This window comes from Pongo pygmaeus, chromosome 13 (assembly GCF_028885625.2).
Source record: "Pongo pygmaeus isolate AG05252 chromosome 13, NHGRI_mPonPyg2-v2.0_pri, whole genome shotgun sequence".
NCBI lineage: Eukaryota > Metazoa > Chordata > Mammalia > Primates > Hominidae > Pongo > Pongo pygmaeus.
This window is the reverse complement of record NC_072386.2, coordinates 117,058,343-117,075,983: the sequence shown is the minus strand read 5'-3', so window position 1 is coordinate 117,075,983 and position 17,641 is coordinate 117,058,343. Positions and strand designations below refer to the sequence as shown.

The 17,641-nt window shown below is 45.2% G+C and overlaps 1 protein-coding gene across 1 annotated transcript in view; it reads right to left on the bottom strand.

Moving 5' to 3' along the window:
* The window catches only part of MVB12B (multivesicular body subunit 12B), a 179,359-nt gene that overhangs the window by 114,606 nt on the left and 47,112 nt on the right, over positions 1-17,641 (bottom strand). Inside the window, exons 3-4 of the mRNA XM_054501910.2 lie at positions 10,129-10,236; positions 4,652-4,748 (exon numbers count right to left, since the gene is read on the bottom strand). Coding sequence (XP_054357885.1) covers positions 4,652-4,748; positions 10,129-10,236 — 205 coding nt within the window. The remainder of the gene's footprint in view (positions 1-4,651; positions 4,749-10,128; positions 10,237-17,641) is intronic.

Genomic DNA, 17,641 nt, shown 5'->3' with positions numbered 1-17,641 from the left:
TCAGGGCACTAACAGGTTGGAGAAATCAGGTCACTTCCCTGTGCCTCCTGTAGGCTGGCAGAGCTAAAGCCTCGATTAGACTCAGGTTAGGTTTTTTAGGCATGCACACTGCCGGGGGTACGTGTAAGTCTAGGCTGTCATATAGTGAGGCCTGGAGTCTGGCTGGGCCATTCTTGCTGAGCTCTGCTGGTGTCGGCCCAGGACCTCAGTCACGCAGTTCCCCAACTGCCATCCTCTGAACACTTTCTCACCCTCTGTTGACTGTTGCCAAGATCCATGTTTTATTAAAGGTTCACAATGGTGACTTTTGAACTCTGTCATTCCTTCTGCTCTTTTTTTTTTTTTTTTTTGAGATGGAGTCTCACTCTGTCACCCAGGCTGGAGTGCAGTGGCATGATTTTGGCTCACTGCAACCTCCACCTCCCGGGTTCAAGTGATTCTCCTGCCCCAGCCTCCTGAGTAGCTGGGATTACAAATGCGTGTCACCATGCCTGGCTCATTTTTGTATTTTTAGTAGAGATGGTGTTTCACCATGTTGGTCAGGCTGGTCTTGAACTCCTGACCTCGTGATCCACCCTCCTTGGCCTCCCAAAGTGCTGGGATTACAGGCGTGAGCCACTGCGCCTGGCCTCCTTCTGCAGTTTTTAGCTAGAATCCTTCTATATATAAAAAATAACTTTCCTTCATCAACTATTTGGTCTCCCTGAAATAAGTTTTATATAGGAAAAAAAGGATAAGCACGTGATTCTTTTCTCTTACTTATCAAGCCTTAGAGTAAGGAGTTGGTGCTCTAGCAACCTCCAGTGCTGACCAACGGGAGGTGTGTGTTTGTTTGTGCTTTTAAACCTGAGTTTCAACCAACTGCGGCCATTTAATACACGAGTCAGACAGATATGGGTTGAAATTCCAACACCAACATTTTCTGGCACTGTGACCTCAGGCAAGTTACTTAATTTCTCTGAGTCTTGGTAAACTGTAAAAGGGAGTTAATGAAACCCACTCCACAGGGATGTCGGTTGGATGCACTGTGCCAACACATATGATCCACTTAGCCCAGTGCCTGGCACACAGTAAGTGCTCAGTAAAGAACAGCTGTGTGGGATCTTACCGTCATTATTGACAAGTAAGCCTCTAGCATGTAATTTATGCCTGTGCTTGGTATTGGGTTTCAAGACTTTGCAATTCTGTGGCAGGAAGTAAGACATTCAACAGCACATTCAAATTGAGGAACAGAATGAGGGGAAGTACAGTCCTGCCCGGGGGTTCTTATAGGGGCCGGGAGTGTGGAGGGGGACAAGAAAATCAGTGGAATTGTTCTGTTATTATATTTTTAGGGGGGTAGGTTTGTTTTTTAAAGAGTCAGATAACTTTGTGGGTTCCTCAGGCACAGAAACCAAGGGCTAGAGCAGATCTACAAGCGGAGAGAAGCAACGTTCTGAATCCAGACCCTAAACATTGCTAAACATCTAGGAAATGATCCTAGAACTGGAAATGAAGAGGCCCCTGCTGCCCACCCTCCTGTGTGATAAGACCCAACCTCAGAGTCCACACTTGGGACAGCAACCTGGCGAGTTGGGGGCGCTGTTCATGGCAACTCTGCAACTTCAAAGATTATCAGCTGATCAGATCAGCCTTAGAAAGCGTGAAGAAGAGAGACCTTTACACAAAGAAAACTAATGCCGGGCGTTTCTTTTGCTGTTGCCACGCTGCTCTTGGCTCCATTCCTCCATCTGCAGCAAACTCGGGCTTAAGAGATGGAGCCACTAATTACACATGCTTAAGCAGGCCTAATTTTAAGTAAACATATTATACATAGTCAATAGAAATGTGTTCAGTCATGCTAATGAACACAAAGAAAGTACACAGCACTTTACTAAAACAAACAGTCTTCCAGTTTTTCAGTGCTATATGGATTACAGCAAACTATATTTTAAATGAATTACAGGAGTCTCCTGGTTTTGGCTGACTTTATAAAATCAGGGCCTTGAATACTCTCAAATGATACAGAGCTGACCATAAGGCTTATATGGTCAGCTTGGGCTCCTCTGTTCCCTGGGTAAAAAGCTCCAGGAAATGTTGCTAGAACCAGAAATGAAGAGACTCCCTGCTGCCCACCCTCCTGTGTGACAAGGCACCTGGCACTGGGCCCAGGACCGATCTCAGAATCCACACTTGGGACAGCAACCTGTGTACTCCCAGTCACAGGGGAGAAACTTCCCAACCAGGACCCCTGGGCCCCACAGCAGCTGGCCTCCAAGCCCAGACAGGACAGAGCCTCAGTGAACTGGTCCAACTAACCTAGAGGAAAATGCAGAATGGAAAACCCGTTGCGGCTCCACAGCACATCAATATAAAGACATTCGAAGTCAACTGACTGTCAAAAAACAAACACCAATGCAAATTTTAAAACTGTGAAAAACACAGGGGAAAAGGAGGAAAGTGATCCAAATCTTGGAGAAAATTGTAGATCCTAAGCAGAGGAGATAATACAAATGGCCAACAAGCACAGAAAAAGATGCTGAACATCATTTGCCATCAAAGAAGGGCAAACAGAAAGCACGAGGAGATTCCATTTCACACCCACTAAGATGACTAGAATCAAAAGGACAGACAATAACAAAGTGCTGGTGAAGATGTGGAGGAATTGGAATCTAAGGACACTGCTGGTGGGAATAAAAAACAGTGCAGCTCCTTTGAAACATCATTTGGTAGTTCCTCAAAAATATCAAGTTACCATATGACCCAGCAATTCCATGACTAGGTAGATACCCAATAGAAATGAAAACATAAGCCCAACAAAAACTTGTACATGAATGTTCATAGCAGCCTCATTCCTAACAGCCAAAAAGTACAAACAACTCAGATATCCATCAGTTGAATGGATAACCAAAATGTGGCATATCCATATAATGTTATATTATTTGGTGATAAGAAGGAATGAAGTAATGATCTATCCTACATGGGCCAACCTTGAAAACAGTATGCTAAGTGAGAGAAGCTGGTCACAAAAGACCACACGCTGTATGATTCCATTTATACGAGATGTCCAGAATAGGCAAATCTATATAGAAAGTAGATCAGTGGTTGCCTAGGGCTGGCGGGGAGTGGGGAGGTGAGGGTTGGAGAGAAATAAGAGAGTGATTGCTAAGGGGTACAGGGGTGATATCCTGAAAATGGGTTTTGGGGGTGATACAATGTGCAATAATGGTTGCACAACTCTGTATTTACTAAAAGCCACTGAACTGTGCATGTTAAATACGTGAATTGCATGGTATGTGAGTTATATCTTAATTTTTAAAAACTCTGTACATTAATATAAAACATATCTGTAAAAGGTGCTTATGCACACGCTCTTCCAGTGTGCCGCTGTGGTTAAAAGCGTGGCTGGAGTAAGACGTATGTGAGCATTCTAGTTATTCCTCCACTTCCAGATGCACGACCTTGGCTAAATTCTTTAATCCCTAAGGAGTGAGTGTGCTTCATTTTTCTCATATCTGAAATGGGTATAATAATGTCCATCTCTAAAGAGGGGTCTTCTGAAGATTAAATGAAATCAGGGAGGTAAAGCATTTATCACAGGGGTGAGCATACAGTAAATGCATACTAAATATCAGCTGTTATGATTATCAGGTAATACATAAAATAATAAATGACAAAAAGCAATCCAATGTTGAAACGTGAAGAGACCATCAGGAAAATAAAAATATGTTATACAACGGGGTCTGCTGGTTTCATGAAAATAACAGCGGGGGATCTGCGTAGAGACAGAAACTCTAGTTCATATCATATGAAGTGCTAGCAAGAAAACAGCAAAAAACAGTGGGACCAAAGTGGGGCTAATTATGAAAGAATAACGTATGAGACAGAAAATGAGACAGAGAATTTAATAAATAAACCCTGAGTCATAATGAAAGGATTCTCTGTATTTGTTTTGTATTCACTGCTTCACTGTTGTAAATACCATAAAGTTGGCTGACCAGTGATTAAAAATGAAACAAGGTAAGTTAAATTACACCAAAACAAGGAAGCTGAATCACCAGAGATTTTCCAGCACCATTTAATAACCCATGTGTGGGTCAAGAAGCTCCAAGGGCTCCAGCACCCTGAAGACGCTGCCGATTCCTCAGTGATTCACTTCTGCTTGGACCTGCTCAGTGGTCAGAATATTCAGTCCAATTCGAACCTATGAACTTTAATTTGCAGTCTTTTTGATTCTCACTTTTCTTGTTTGCTCAGTGGGCCCCAAATGGGCACATTATTGTCCTTGTGTTCTCTGGGCGTCTTTTGATTGTTTTCTTTCCGCTTCCTTCTGGGTCTTGTGCCAAGCTTGGCTTCAGCAACACCAGAGGAAGGACTAAAGACAAACTATATAGTTTCACCATTCCATTCCCCAGTGAGCCGATTCAGCAGGGAGCACCATTCTAAAAGAAAGGCACGTTTTGCTCATTTACATGCCGCTACCCAGAATACTCTGCAAACTCCTTGGAGAACCCAGCCAGACACACATCAAAAGCAGCAGGGTTTGTTCATGGGCATGCAGTAAGGCCTCCAAAAATGTTTCTGAAGAAAAATGCACATAGAAAAACACCTACAAATATACCTGGAGGAACAAAACGCTCATTGTGATGAGTGCTACTAAAGGATGACTCACGTGTGTCCACCGTCTCCTGAATTGGGATGAAGCCTACAGGCAGTGTGTCCTTGATGTCAATGAGCTTCATATCTACTAACACGTTCCCCAGATGACTCTTGGGAAGAAAGAAAAGAGATACAGACTATTAATCTGAACATGCCTGTGGTGGGTTTGCCATTTTGGCTTCCAGATGCATATTTAACACAATGACTCGTGCAGCTTTATGACAGCAGGTTAATTAGGGTAGGTGACACTTAATGTTCCCCAGTGGTTATGCAGGGACTTGTGTGGCCCCCGGGAAGGAGTTTCATCTGCAGAACCTCAAAGCCACTCAACTCAGACACTCCTTGGTGAGGCAGGAGCAACCCAGGAGATGCTTTAGATATAACCCAGCAGAGGGCAGCTGTGCACACAGGTCCTGGGACCAGGCTGCCATTCAGCCCTGAGCATCAGATCTCAAGGCCAGGAGGTTTTAGGAAGAGCAAATTCCTGAGGCACTCGTAGGAAAGAGCTGCATCTAAACCTAACAGGGAACCAATCACACTCCTAAGTGATCACCAGTCTGCATACTGACACACATTTCAGTTGCTAGATACATTCTGCAAAATCCCAAGAATCATACACTAATACAGAGTGAAAGCCCTGCTGCCTCAATATTACACATCTTCTAAAATGACACGCACAAGGGCCTCCTAAAGTTTCTGTTTAGTGGTAGTATATGGGGACCACAGCACGCAGTTTCGGTAACTGGTGTACAAATATCTTTCTAAGACAGTACACCATTCTGTAATTGCGAGAGAGAATTCTTTGCAAACACGCCGGCACTTGCAGCCCACATTTCAAGCTGGAAATAAGCTCTAAAGATATCTACCCTACAACTTAAATATGTGGGGCCACTTTGGAGATTTCATTAAAATCTTCAGAGTAATTTGCAGCTTGGTTCCCCGTCTCTAGTCAGAGCCAGTTAAGGAAAGAATGATGGGCTCAAATCCCAAATCTCTCCTATTAGGATACTAGCAATGCACTCCACGTGCCCATTTTGCAGAAGTGCCTCATCCCCGAAGCCTAGTGTGAACATGCTCTCCGTTTACTTGTTCAGCATCCTTGGACAAGCATCTAGTTGGTCAGCCATCACTCTGCCCTGGACAGCAACTTCTCAGGCTGTTGTTCCATCTTGCTTAGAGAAGAAGGGCTGCTACCTCCATCTCTGCACATGGGAGCCAAGATCCCACCTCCACCTATACTGTGTCACGTCTCTGAAAGCCAAGCAGGGAGTTCTTATCATCTAAACTGTGTTATGTTCCCTCTTGGCACTCTCTTTTTCCCTCCCTATCAATTTGTGGGGTTATTTGTTTAATATCTGTCTTGCTTCTAGAGTTTAAGAACCATGAAGACCAAAACTATCTCTGTTCCTACTATAAATACAAGCCTACCATGGTTTTTGGCACACAGCAGGTGCTCAGTAATTACTTGCTGAATAAATTAATTTCGGGTGCACATTTTTCAACCGGGCCACTCAGAGTCACAAATCGAACTGGAGGCCGGGCGCTGTTGCTCATGCCTGTAATCCCAACACTTTGGGAGGCCAAAGTGGGCGGGTAGCTTGAGCTCAGGAGTTTGAGACCAGCCTGGGAAACATGGCGAAACCCCATCTCTACAAATTAAAAAAATTGGCTGGGTGTGGTGGCACTCATGCATGTAGTCCCACCTACTCAGGAAGCGGAAGTAGGAGGATTGTTGGAGCCTGGGAGGTGGAGGCTGCAGTGAGCCAAGATCATGCCACTGTACTTCAGCCTGGGCAATAAGAGTGAGACTCTGTCTCAAAAAAAAAAAAAAAAAAATCTGCCAGGCATGGTGGCTCATGTCTGTAATCCCAGAACTTTGGGAGGCCGAGGCAGGTGGATCACTTGAGGTCAGGAGTTTGATACCAGCCTGGGCAACATGGTGAAACCCTGTCTCTACTTAAAAAAACACAAAAATTAGCTGGGTGTAGTGGTGGGCGCCTGTAGTCCCAGCTACTTGGGAGGCTGAGGCAGGAGAATCGCTTGAACCCAGGAGGTGGAGGCTGCAGGGAGCTGAGATTGCGCCATTGCACTCCAGCCTGGGCGACAGAGGAAGACTTCGTTTCATATATATATATACACACACATATATCAAGTTGGGTTTGCTGAGATGTCATATCTAAACTATATGATTAAAAATATCAAAAGTATTGATATACACTAATAAATATTATGAACCAAAAGTACACAAATGAAACCAATTATTAGAATTTAACTAGGAAGGTCAAAGCAGCAAGTGTAATCTATGACCAGTGTTTGTACGGCACTGCCATCAGGAAACCGTTTCTTCCTCTCAGAACTATCATATTTGCCAACAATTTGATATTCTGACATTCCAGGTAGCTGGGCCTTGGGAAGACAATGTACAGTGCAGCCTAGTAAGTGGTAAGTGGGACCCTCAGAACACGGAATAAATCTCTGACCATGTAGGAAGGGTTTGAACTGTTAACCTAACTTGCAAACATCAGCTGCTTTCAGAATCGCCTGGTCTAATCTATCATAATTTTTTTTCATGGCAGTTGCTTTTCCATGTCATCACTGCTTTCTGCATTGAGAAATTAACAACTAGGCATGTTTTCCTGCCCCGCAGATGGATGGGCATTCATCAATATCCTTCTCAAATGTCTTCTGCTTGACAAGTTGGGTTTTACAGAAGTCAACTGCAAACCACTTAGTGACCTCACCCTCCACACACTCTACCAATGTCCCTGATCATAAAACCTGAACATCAGTGGTGTGGCCATTAAAAACAAAGCATCAAAAAACACTTGCATGCATACAAAATGGGAGGCTGCACTGTCAGAGCTCCCTATAGCCCAACTGTGGTCCCTCCTCACACGGGGCTGCCACTGTACTGGGTTTAATACAGTGGGTCTGCGACACCATTAATTTTGCCTGTTCCTCTCCCCTCCCCCATCTGTGCTCTCTTTCATTTCCTCCTCATAAATATGAAGAACGTATTCCCAATCCTTGTTGAGCAAATGATTCATGCCAAAAGCCCAATATGCACTGACTCAGGGTATTTATATTGTCTCTGGTAGCCAGTATTTGCTAGTACACTGTAATTATTTTTGACAACCTTGCATTTAAGGTAGCCACAGATAACCAACTTAATATTCAAATGTTCATAAATCCTTCTGTTTAATATCCTCCCTACCTAATCTATGTACATTATTATTACAGGTAATGCAGAAAGTACAGGGCATGAAAAGTGCAATTAATCTCGATCCTTCCCCAGGAAGCAATGTCACTCCAAAGCCAGGTTTCTGTATTAATAGCATTACTGGGGGAAAGGAATTTAGGTTCCAAAGGAGTCTCCCAAAACTCCTACATTGGGAGTCTCAAGCCAGCTAATTAAGAATATGTCCAGTCTTGAGACCCCATATCCCTCCTTTACAGTTGTAAAAAATGATGCACTGCAAAGTCTTGGTTTGGACTACAGGGCCAGCATAGACTGGCTGTAACAGATTAAAATATTCTGATTCCTCCTCCACTCCTGGGCTGGCAAGTGGGCCCCTGCCAACTGCTGCAGCTCGATCGTTTGGATCCCACTATTGGATCCATTCATTCTTTTTCCAAAAACAATATGCACCATGCAGCCATCTCCTACACTGCCTCAAAAGCGAGCAGAGGCTGTTCACACTGCCCTTGTCCTCTTCTTACACCCCTTCATCATGCCCAATAAATATCTTTTTAATGTTCAACACATGTTGACAAAATCAATGGGTTTTCTTTAATACACTTACCCATGACACCCAATGCTAAGAAGCCCCAGTGATTTCTCTGTCACATTCAGACCTGTCACTGTCCCCACTCCAAGGGATGCAGGGACTCTGCTAGCCTAGGTACCAACACCCCATAGCCTTTGGGGGAAAATGCAAGGAAAACAAAATTAAAAAATGATCACAGAGATCATGGCTGTCCTCAGGCCATTTTTAACTGAAGCCTCTTCGGCCTCTACTCATTTTTAACTGAAGCCTCTACTCAGCCTTCAGCCCACTCCTGGGTGCCTCAGGCTGCTCAGTCAGCTGGGGGACCTGCAGGGACTCATTATAAGATCTCAGTGCCCCTGTCCACTCTTTAGCCCTGCCACCTTCCTGGTATTTAAAATACACTCAAAAGCCTGAATTGAAAAGATTTCCAGACTTTTGTGTCAAGATTTTCCCCGACTCCATTATAAACTCTGTACTTCACAACGAGCATATATTGCTGTTGTAATTAGGGGGAAAAAAATACAGCAATGACTTTTCTCCCGGTCCTGTATATGTTCAGAATAATTATCCTACCAAAGAATTAACCACAAACAACAGGAATGGGTGGCAGAAAAGAGTGCAAGCCAGAGAGCCACATGATGGTCGATATTCAGAAAACACCAAGGGGACATGCACGGACCCTGTGATGGGACCCTGGGCCTGCGGGGCCAGGTGGCAGAGAGGAGGACTAATGCTTTCCCCCTTTCATGCTGTTGAATGAGGATGTTTGTTGTCTGAGTTCAGTTTTTTTTTTAACTGCAAATAAATATTACTTTTATAATTTATATAAATAAATCAATAAAAATATTTCCCAAAATAAAAATTTACATGACAAAGAGACAATAACATATGGCCAAAAATAAAATGTTAGCCCTGAAAATGAAAATCCCAACTGCTCCCTGTTTGGGGCTGGGGAAGAGAAGTAACCTTGAACAAGCACGTTCCCTCTTGGATCTCGGTTTCTTCAATGGAAAGGAACTTCCACTGGTAGAGATTATCTGGGGACAGAATGAGGTGCCCAGGGCAGGCCTTGTACAGAGCAGATACTCACCAAAGCTATTTCCTTTTTTTCTAAGCCATCTATTAAAATATCTTATTAGATGTTTTAAAAAAAAAAACCTTAGTAGGTGTCTTTAAAGTTTCCTAATTTACAGGTGCAAGTATTTTTTTTTTAAAGCATAGTCAGAGAAATCTACATGAGTCGATACTTACCTACAAAAATAACGAAATGTGATATGTCACATAGAGACTCAAAGAGCGAGGAAGCGTCACTGTGGAAGCAAGGGCATGGGGTGGGGTCACAGGGGCCCTCCCTGAGCCATGCTGCCTTTGCTGCCCAGCATTAAATCCCGCTCCACTGGAGAACTCTCACTGCTGCACTATCCTGTGATTTGTTGCTTGGAGGAAAGGTAGGCAAATGAGAGCTGGGAGAGAAATTTCCTGGTTTCCTTTTGAGAACACAATTTAATGGAATTCACGGTACACTTGGGTACGTGGTTAATAATACTGTTAATAAATGAAACACAGTGCTGGCTGCTGATTCTACCCAGTTCACTAAAACCACAGATAAATTAATATGGCAATGAAAATAAACCGCAACAACAACAAAATGAGGAAATTCCAAACAGGAATGTAAATTACTTGCGCTCACTCAGCAAATGGAAACTACGACTAGACTTACATTTTCTTTGGAAAATGATCTTGTGAAACACAGGTATCTGGTAACCTTGGATTTAAATAAGCCGTCTTTCCAGAGGTCAGCATCCACACCATCTGCTGTCTGTGCAACCTACACCGGAGAGACAGAGAAAAGGATCGCAGGTAAGGCAGGAAGAAGCTGAAGGTGTGCGTGGGCCACTTCTTCCAGGCCTGTTCCAATTAACACCAGCCTGGGATCTCCCGGCATCTCATTAGCTCATTTCACTAGGCACTGGGATGAGATTTTCCAAAAGGGGAAAAGGGAGAGTGTGAAAAATACAACTTCTAAAAATACTGTTCCTGGGGAAGCCATTGATTAAAGACACCCTGACAAAAATGATTCAATGAGAAAAGAGCAACTTTTGTCGTAATGGACCAAGAAAGGATTGGGTAAGTCAGCACATTAAGCGCGGCTATTACCACTTACTCGGGGGGATGGTGCGGGGTGAAGAAAGGAGTCCAGTGGGTGTGATGAGCCACCTGAGGGGGCGCTGCCTGCGGCGAGGGTGACACAGCCTCCTGCTCTAGGGCCCCAGGACCAGCTGGGTGCTTCAGTCAATGGGATTCTACTGGAGGCTGGGGCAGGGAGGGAGGTCAGAAACATTTCATTCCATCCTGCGTCCACCAAGCCCTGACAGTGGGGTTCAAGGTGAGAAACTGGATCAGGATAGAAAAACAAAAGAAGACTCACTCGGTTCCTTGTTTCTAGTCTCACTAAGAAGCCATTTTCTTACCTGCAGCTGTAGAAATTCTCTACTAGGAAGCGTCTGAGAATGACGCCAGCCAGCCTTGATCTGTGTATCAAAGCCCCTGTGATCTAGACTGGGGCTGGGCTGGGGGATATTCGCATGAAAGACCAGGCTTTGTAGGAGAGAGTGCAAAGGAGATGGAAGAGGAGGAGGAGAAGGCTAGGAGAGGGTGGTGCTTTCTTCCTATTTCTTTCCAGACTGCTCTGTGAATCGCTGGTCAGGACTTGGTCTGTTTTCTCACTCAGAGTATCTCTAAGAGTATGAATCAACCTTGCACACCTTCCTTTAAGCACCGCGAAGGGGGACATCCAGGAAGACTGAGGAGCAGCGCCCATTTTGGGATAAACTCTGCAGGAGGTCTCTGAGCAGTTCACTTTCTGACTCCTTCTCGGTTGTCCTTTTGAGCTTTAGACTTTGGGATCCAGTCCTTGACCTGACAAGCTCCTGCCCATCCTGACAAACTGCTGGAAGTGCCTCCATTCTTCACACAAAACTGCCCTGATTCAGCCCCATTCGGCACACTGACTGCAGGCTCTGCACAGAGCATGGCAAGCCCCACAGCACAGGGATGGCCTTTGCCTGTCACACGCTCAGGGCGGAGGCGGGAGCCAGGACCCCAGCCCAGTGGGCTCAGGCTCCCCAGGACATTCCTGGAGCCCACCACGGCCGCGTTCTCTGAGGCTGCCTCAGAAAAACCAAAAGGCCAGGAGGCAAAAGAAAAAATCCTTGTTTTTCAAACCAAACAATTGTAAATTAGCAAATATAACAACAGGAAAAGAAAGGCGCTTATGATAAAGATGCAAATATATTTGACCTGAAAGCTGAAGGAGGAATGGTATGGGGATAATTTTAGGAACTGTTTGCTCCAAGTATGTCACCCCCACAGATAGAAACAGGATGGAATGGGGGTCAGGCCTTGTCAGCATTTTTCCCCATAATGGTCACACATAGAGTTTCTAGGGAAACATGAGATTTAAAGCAGTGGTCTCAGCTCCTCCACACCAAGGACCCCCTATGCTTGTTTTCTCCCATGGATGACATGTTTTGAAAGATTTTTGTCTCCCAATTCAATTTTACTGTATTTCCTCAATTCTAGGATGCAGTCATTTGGGGAACACCCCTTCACACAAAAAAGGCATAGCACCATATCCAAACACATGCATCTATTTTAAGATGCATCCCAATTTCAGAACCACTAAAATGTAAAAATAAAAGATGCTCTAAACAAAGGGAATAAGGGAACCTACATGGTCTCTCTATAATAAATGCATAATTTCTGAAAAACTTTCAAAAACAGAAACTGTCTGAAGGACACTCTAAAGCTGTGGAACCACAAGCTGTCTTGGAAGACAGGGAGCTGTGTCTTTAACCTTCCAAGAGACAAGGGCATCTAGAAGGGCTTGTTTGGATATCTGGAAGTGCCACAGAGGGCTGCTGTGCATTCTAACCCAAGGCTAGAAAGGTCTCCAGGGCTTGCCAGTGATGGTTCTCTCTACCCACCACACTGCTAGAACTGTCCTTTTTCAGAGTGAGAAATGAAAATGTAATGGGAGAAGCCGGCAACGTGGGCCCCTCTGTTTGAGCCCACGCTTCACTGTTTGGGCAGTTAGAGCCCTCCAATCCTTGTCTGAGAAGCATTAAAAAAGGATGACTAAAGGCCCAGCTTTGACCTGGGCCCAAACTCATTTACAATGAGGTGGAAGTGTGTAAAGGTATCATGAGGGGCCTAGGGAGGTGAGGTGGGAAGAAAGAGAGAGAGAGAGAGAAAGACAGAGAGAGAGACAGAGAGAGAGACTCCCCTAACCTCCAAGGAAGGTAGTGCTGGGCAGAGAAGGGCTCTGGAATGGTCCCGGAGGGTTGGATGGTTCAGGGACCCACAGGACCAGTACTGGGTGAGGAGTGAGATGTGGGTTCCTGGCTCCTCGAGAGCACTGGGAAGGCAGCCCTGGTGGAACAAAGGGGGCATTTCTGGCCTGTCTTTCCTATAGCAACAAGATGTACCCAGAGGCGTCTTCCCAACCCAGTCACATAAAGGTGCCTAATAACCTAAATTCTTCCCATCACAAGTCAGGAGAGCTAATGATCTGCAAGATAAATGATCTATCTATGCGGCTGAAGTCACAGTGCCAAGAGGAACCTCCACACCTGACTCAAGGCAGGGTCTACCTGACGGTGCCCACACTCACCTGGTGGCACTGCAGAAGCTTACAAACTCAGCAGTCAGCCTCAGGTCCCAGCATTAGGAAGCTGAGGGGAGGTGGGGTGTGGGGTGGAGGACCAAATGCTTTGCGTGCAGCACGAGCAGCATGGAATTCAGAGGCAGACTTGAATTTGAGGCCCAATAGCTTAAACCAGTCCTGTCCTCCTCTGCAAAGTGGACACGCTGCCTTTCCCTGCGGGCATCACTTCCAGGGGCAGAGGAGACCATGAACATGCAAAGTGCCTGCCTTAGTGCATGAGCACTCCAAAGACAGCGCGAATGTTTCTAAACCAAAAAAGGGGACATCTGCTCTGACAGCGAACCAAGTCTGGAAAGTGATGTCAGGCTACATCAGGATTCAAAAAGTCCTCAGTTGTCCTGGGGCTCTGTGCCAATCTCTGGGAACAAATCTGGTCTTTCCAAACACAAATGATATACTTGTACGAGGAACATCTGCCCTCCCACTGCTATCCTACCCTGGACTATAAGCTTCACAAGGACAACGGCAGTGCCTGTTCTGCTTGCCATTTTACCCCCTGTGCCAAGCACAATGCCTGACACGGATGGGCTCCATCGAACCTTGTTGAAAGAATAAATGAATGAGTCAACTCTGCAATCAGGGCAGTGTGAAAAGCCACACACCCTGTCAGCTACCCAAGTAAGGTAATGGGAAGTTTTTCAAATGAAATTTCCAGGATTTAATCCATTGAGCTGAGTGAATCCCCTTCAAAATCACCACTCTGAGGCACATACCCATTTCAGCACTGAGGCCACCTACTCTTTTGGTTCTCTTGTGTGTTTGCTGCCTTGTTCCCAAGACAACTCGATATGTCTGCTGACTGCAGAACCTTCAGAGTCTGTTACAGGGCCTCGCATACACATGTGCACATGTGCACGCACGCACATGCTCTTGCACACTCACACTCACATATTCTCACAACCTCTCTCCTAGCATTTCTTCCCCGGGAGTAGGTGCTGTCTCTGAGGAGGAGCAGGAGGGCCCTAGGGCCAGGCAGCGGCGGAATGTACATATGGTTTATCTCTCTTCCTGCCAGGATTCTTCTAAAACAACAATCAAATGGACAGTGCAGAAGCCTCCACAATGAAGAGCAAGAGGGGAGAGGCAGCACAAAGGCCTGGCACTGCGGAAGGCGGAAGGCAAGGGATTTAGCAAGTGCGGTGGGCGGGGGGTTGTGACCTAAGGGGCCCGTGGGAGCCGATACTGAGCAGAGCCCCAGGATCCAGAATCACCAGATACCACTGGGGTGGGGGCGGGGGAGCAAGTGCAAGTTTAGGGCTGAATCGGGTGGACTGAAACAAGGTTCATAAACAAAGTGGTTAGACTCCCAGGTGCCCACCCCAGTTTCAGGTGTATCTTCTGCAGAAAGGAACCCAGCACGGCTCAGGACTCTACAACCCGGGCAGGTGGGGAAAGAGGTTGGAGGTCAGGAGGAGGTGGGGGAGGAGGTGCAACTTCAGAGTGGAAACGAGGGTAATTGAGTAACCAAGCGTACACACTGAATGGCAATGGCAGGCCCCTCCCTGCCACCCGCGCTTACCCTCCTTCTTGCTTCCAGCCGCCTCCCCTGAACACTGGACACTGAGGGCTTTGTCTCTGGAGAGAGCCAGGGTGGACCAGCCCACAATCCCTGAGCCAGCTCCCTGCTCGTCGCCCCACTGTGTAGCACACCAGCCAGCAGGCCCCCCACCCACAGGGCTCCAGCCCATGAGCTGGTGCCTCCATCTTAAATCCAAACCCACAACAAAGGGTCACCAGGCACTGGGGACAGGCTCAGACATGACAGAAGGGCCCAAAATTCAAAAAAGGGAGCTTGAAGGTAGCACAGAGAATAGGGGTAAACAGTGCCGGCTCAGGACAGAGAACCCAGTCTGTAATTAAATCCTCAGAGGGACGAGTGAATAGACTGCAGATACAAAACAAGAACAGAGTATTATGAAAACGTTTTTAAAAAGGAACAATTTGAGGACAATATAAAGAGATTAGAAACTGTAAACACTGGAAGAGAAAGCTGAGGAAATCTTCCAGAAGGTAAAGTACAGAGATGAAGAGATCAAATATAGGAATGAAAGCTGAAGGGTCAAGACAACATCCAGCTAACAAAAAGTTCCAGAAAGAACTTTTAAAATAAAAACCGGAGGGGAGGGGGAGCCTCTGTGTTAAAGAGGTCCTGAGTGTTTCTACAAAGTGGATGAAAAAGACCCACCCCAAAACGAAAGAACAGAGAATCCCACCACACTGGGGATAAAGAAACCACCTTAAATACTTGCAGAGAAAAATAACAGGTCACATACAAAGGGACGGGAATCATTTTGCATCAGACTTCCCAACTGCAACACTGGAAACTAAAAGACAAGGTAACAATGTCTTCAAAATTCTAAGGAACTCTGGAATTCCACACCTAAGCCCACTATCGATTAAGTGTGAGGGTAGAATAAAGACCTTTGCCGATGTGCAAGGACTTAAAAAGTTTATCTCCCAGGGGCCCTTTCTGAGGAAGCTACTGGAGGATGCATCAGCAGAACCGACGATTAAATCAATAAAGAGGAAACCATAAACTCCAGGAAACAGAACCCACACAGCACAGCAGCCAGGCGACAGCAGCACGCCCAGACCCAGATGGGGAAAGGAAGAGACGTCAGGGCAGCAACCTCTGGGGAGGAGGGGATGTGGAGGAGAGAGCATTTAGAATTGTACTTTCTCGTTTGAAAGAAATAGGGATGGGCATGTGACAACTGCCTTAGAGCATTTAGAACAATGAAAACAATGCACCTAAGGCTATTTGACAAAAAAAAAAAAAAAAAAAAAGGAATCAATTTAAAAATTAAAAAGACATTTTAAGAATGTACTGTGAAAATCAATAGGCACCTGGACAACTCCTCAGATGAATGAAACAAGTCTGATTAATTCCAAGAAAAAATAAAAGGTTGTATGAGAAAGAACACACACTCCTAATATGTTACTTGATTCAGTGGTACCCAGTGTCTGCATTGTAATCTATGTGAACACTGAGCATTAATCCACCAAAAATTGTGATACTGCCTAATGGGAGGAGATTCTAAGAGAAGAAAATAATCAAGAAATAAGCAATATAATAAAATTATTTAGAAATATGGAGATGAAGTACTAGAGGGAAACATATCTTAAAAAGTGGAAAGTAAATGCCTCTGGGAAATAAAAAGGTAAAGGTGGGGAGACAGGGCAGGGGCTGCTATATTTTCTTATGAGCCCTCTGATTTTTTAAACTGTGCACGCAGGCATCACTTTGTTAAAGTAAAAGCAAATTTTAATTTTGAAAGAGAGCTGGGGAACTATCTCACGGAAGATAGTATGATAATTCGTTATTTCTTTTAGGCAAGCTGCTGCTATTGCTGCCATCAGGGAATGACTAGCAATGCAACATAATCTCACTCCTAGTTAGCTTGTTAGTGTGTTCCCAAATGGGTGACAATGTCCAAAGCTGCAAGTCCAGCTGATTCCAGCCTTCCCCACTGCTAGAGTCCACCAAAACTCAACATGCAGATGGCTGGGGGCGGAGCTGCAGCACCCAGGGAGTCCCTGGGGTGGTGGCTGCCAGTGCTGCAGAATCGACACAGGGCTCTACAAACCCTTTGGGACCTGAACCCCACCCCTGTCTCACATAGCCCAGGTCTCTGATTGCTTTCTCTAGCTTGAGTTCAGAGGTCACATTCTGGGCCACTGTGCAGCAGTCACAGAGGATGACATGCGTTCAGGAAGGCCTGAACAGCCCACTGGACAGTGGGACTAGCTAGCTGCGGCTGGCCTGTAAGGCATGCTCACAGTAAAGTGACCTCTGAGGTTAAATGTAAGCAGCCTCCCTGGTTTAAGGGACTCCCTTAATCCCTGAAAGATCTGGGGGCCAGGGGCCTGGGGGACAGCTACTGTGAAGACCCTAGGGTAGAAATAAAGTTGTCATATTAAAGGAACAGAAAGTGAGGCTCTGTAACTGGAGCCTGGTAAGATGGGATGAGCGTTATTGACATGTTTATTAGGGCTCAGTTTATAAAGGCAAGAGTGGGAGATGATACATTTCTAACGATTAGAGGACATCCTCACAATAGAAGACTCAACAGCCATTTGAAACAACTTTGTACACATACACATACTAACACGGAAAGTTCAGGAGAAACAGTAAGTTACAACATGGTTTATAAAGTACAATCCTTTAGTTTGTTTTCAAAACAATTATCTGTATAGAAAAGCATCTAGGCAAATATAAAGCAAAGCATTAACCACCGTTTGACACTGCACAGTTGAGATTATGAGTATTTTTAATGTTCTTTTTTTCCCCTGTATTTCTGCTTTTTTGGTAATGAGCATATATAGCTTTTATAAGAAAATAATTGTAAATACTTAATTTGATGGGGTGAAAAATAAAAATCCGCTGGATTTAAACTTGAGAAGCACTTTGTAAATCAGCTATCCAACTAAGCCACCCAAAGAGGAGCTGCGCAGTCAATCATTTCAACCGTCAGAGGTTTTTCAACGTTAGAATTGAGTGCTCCTT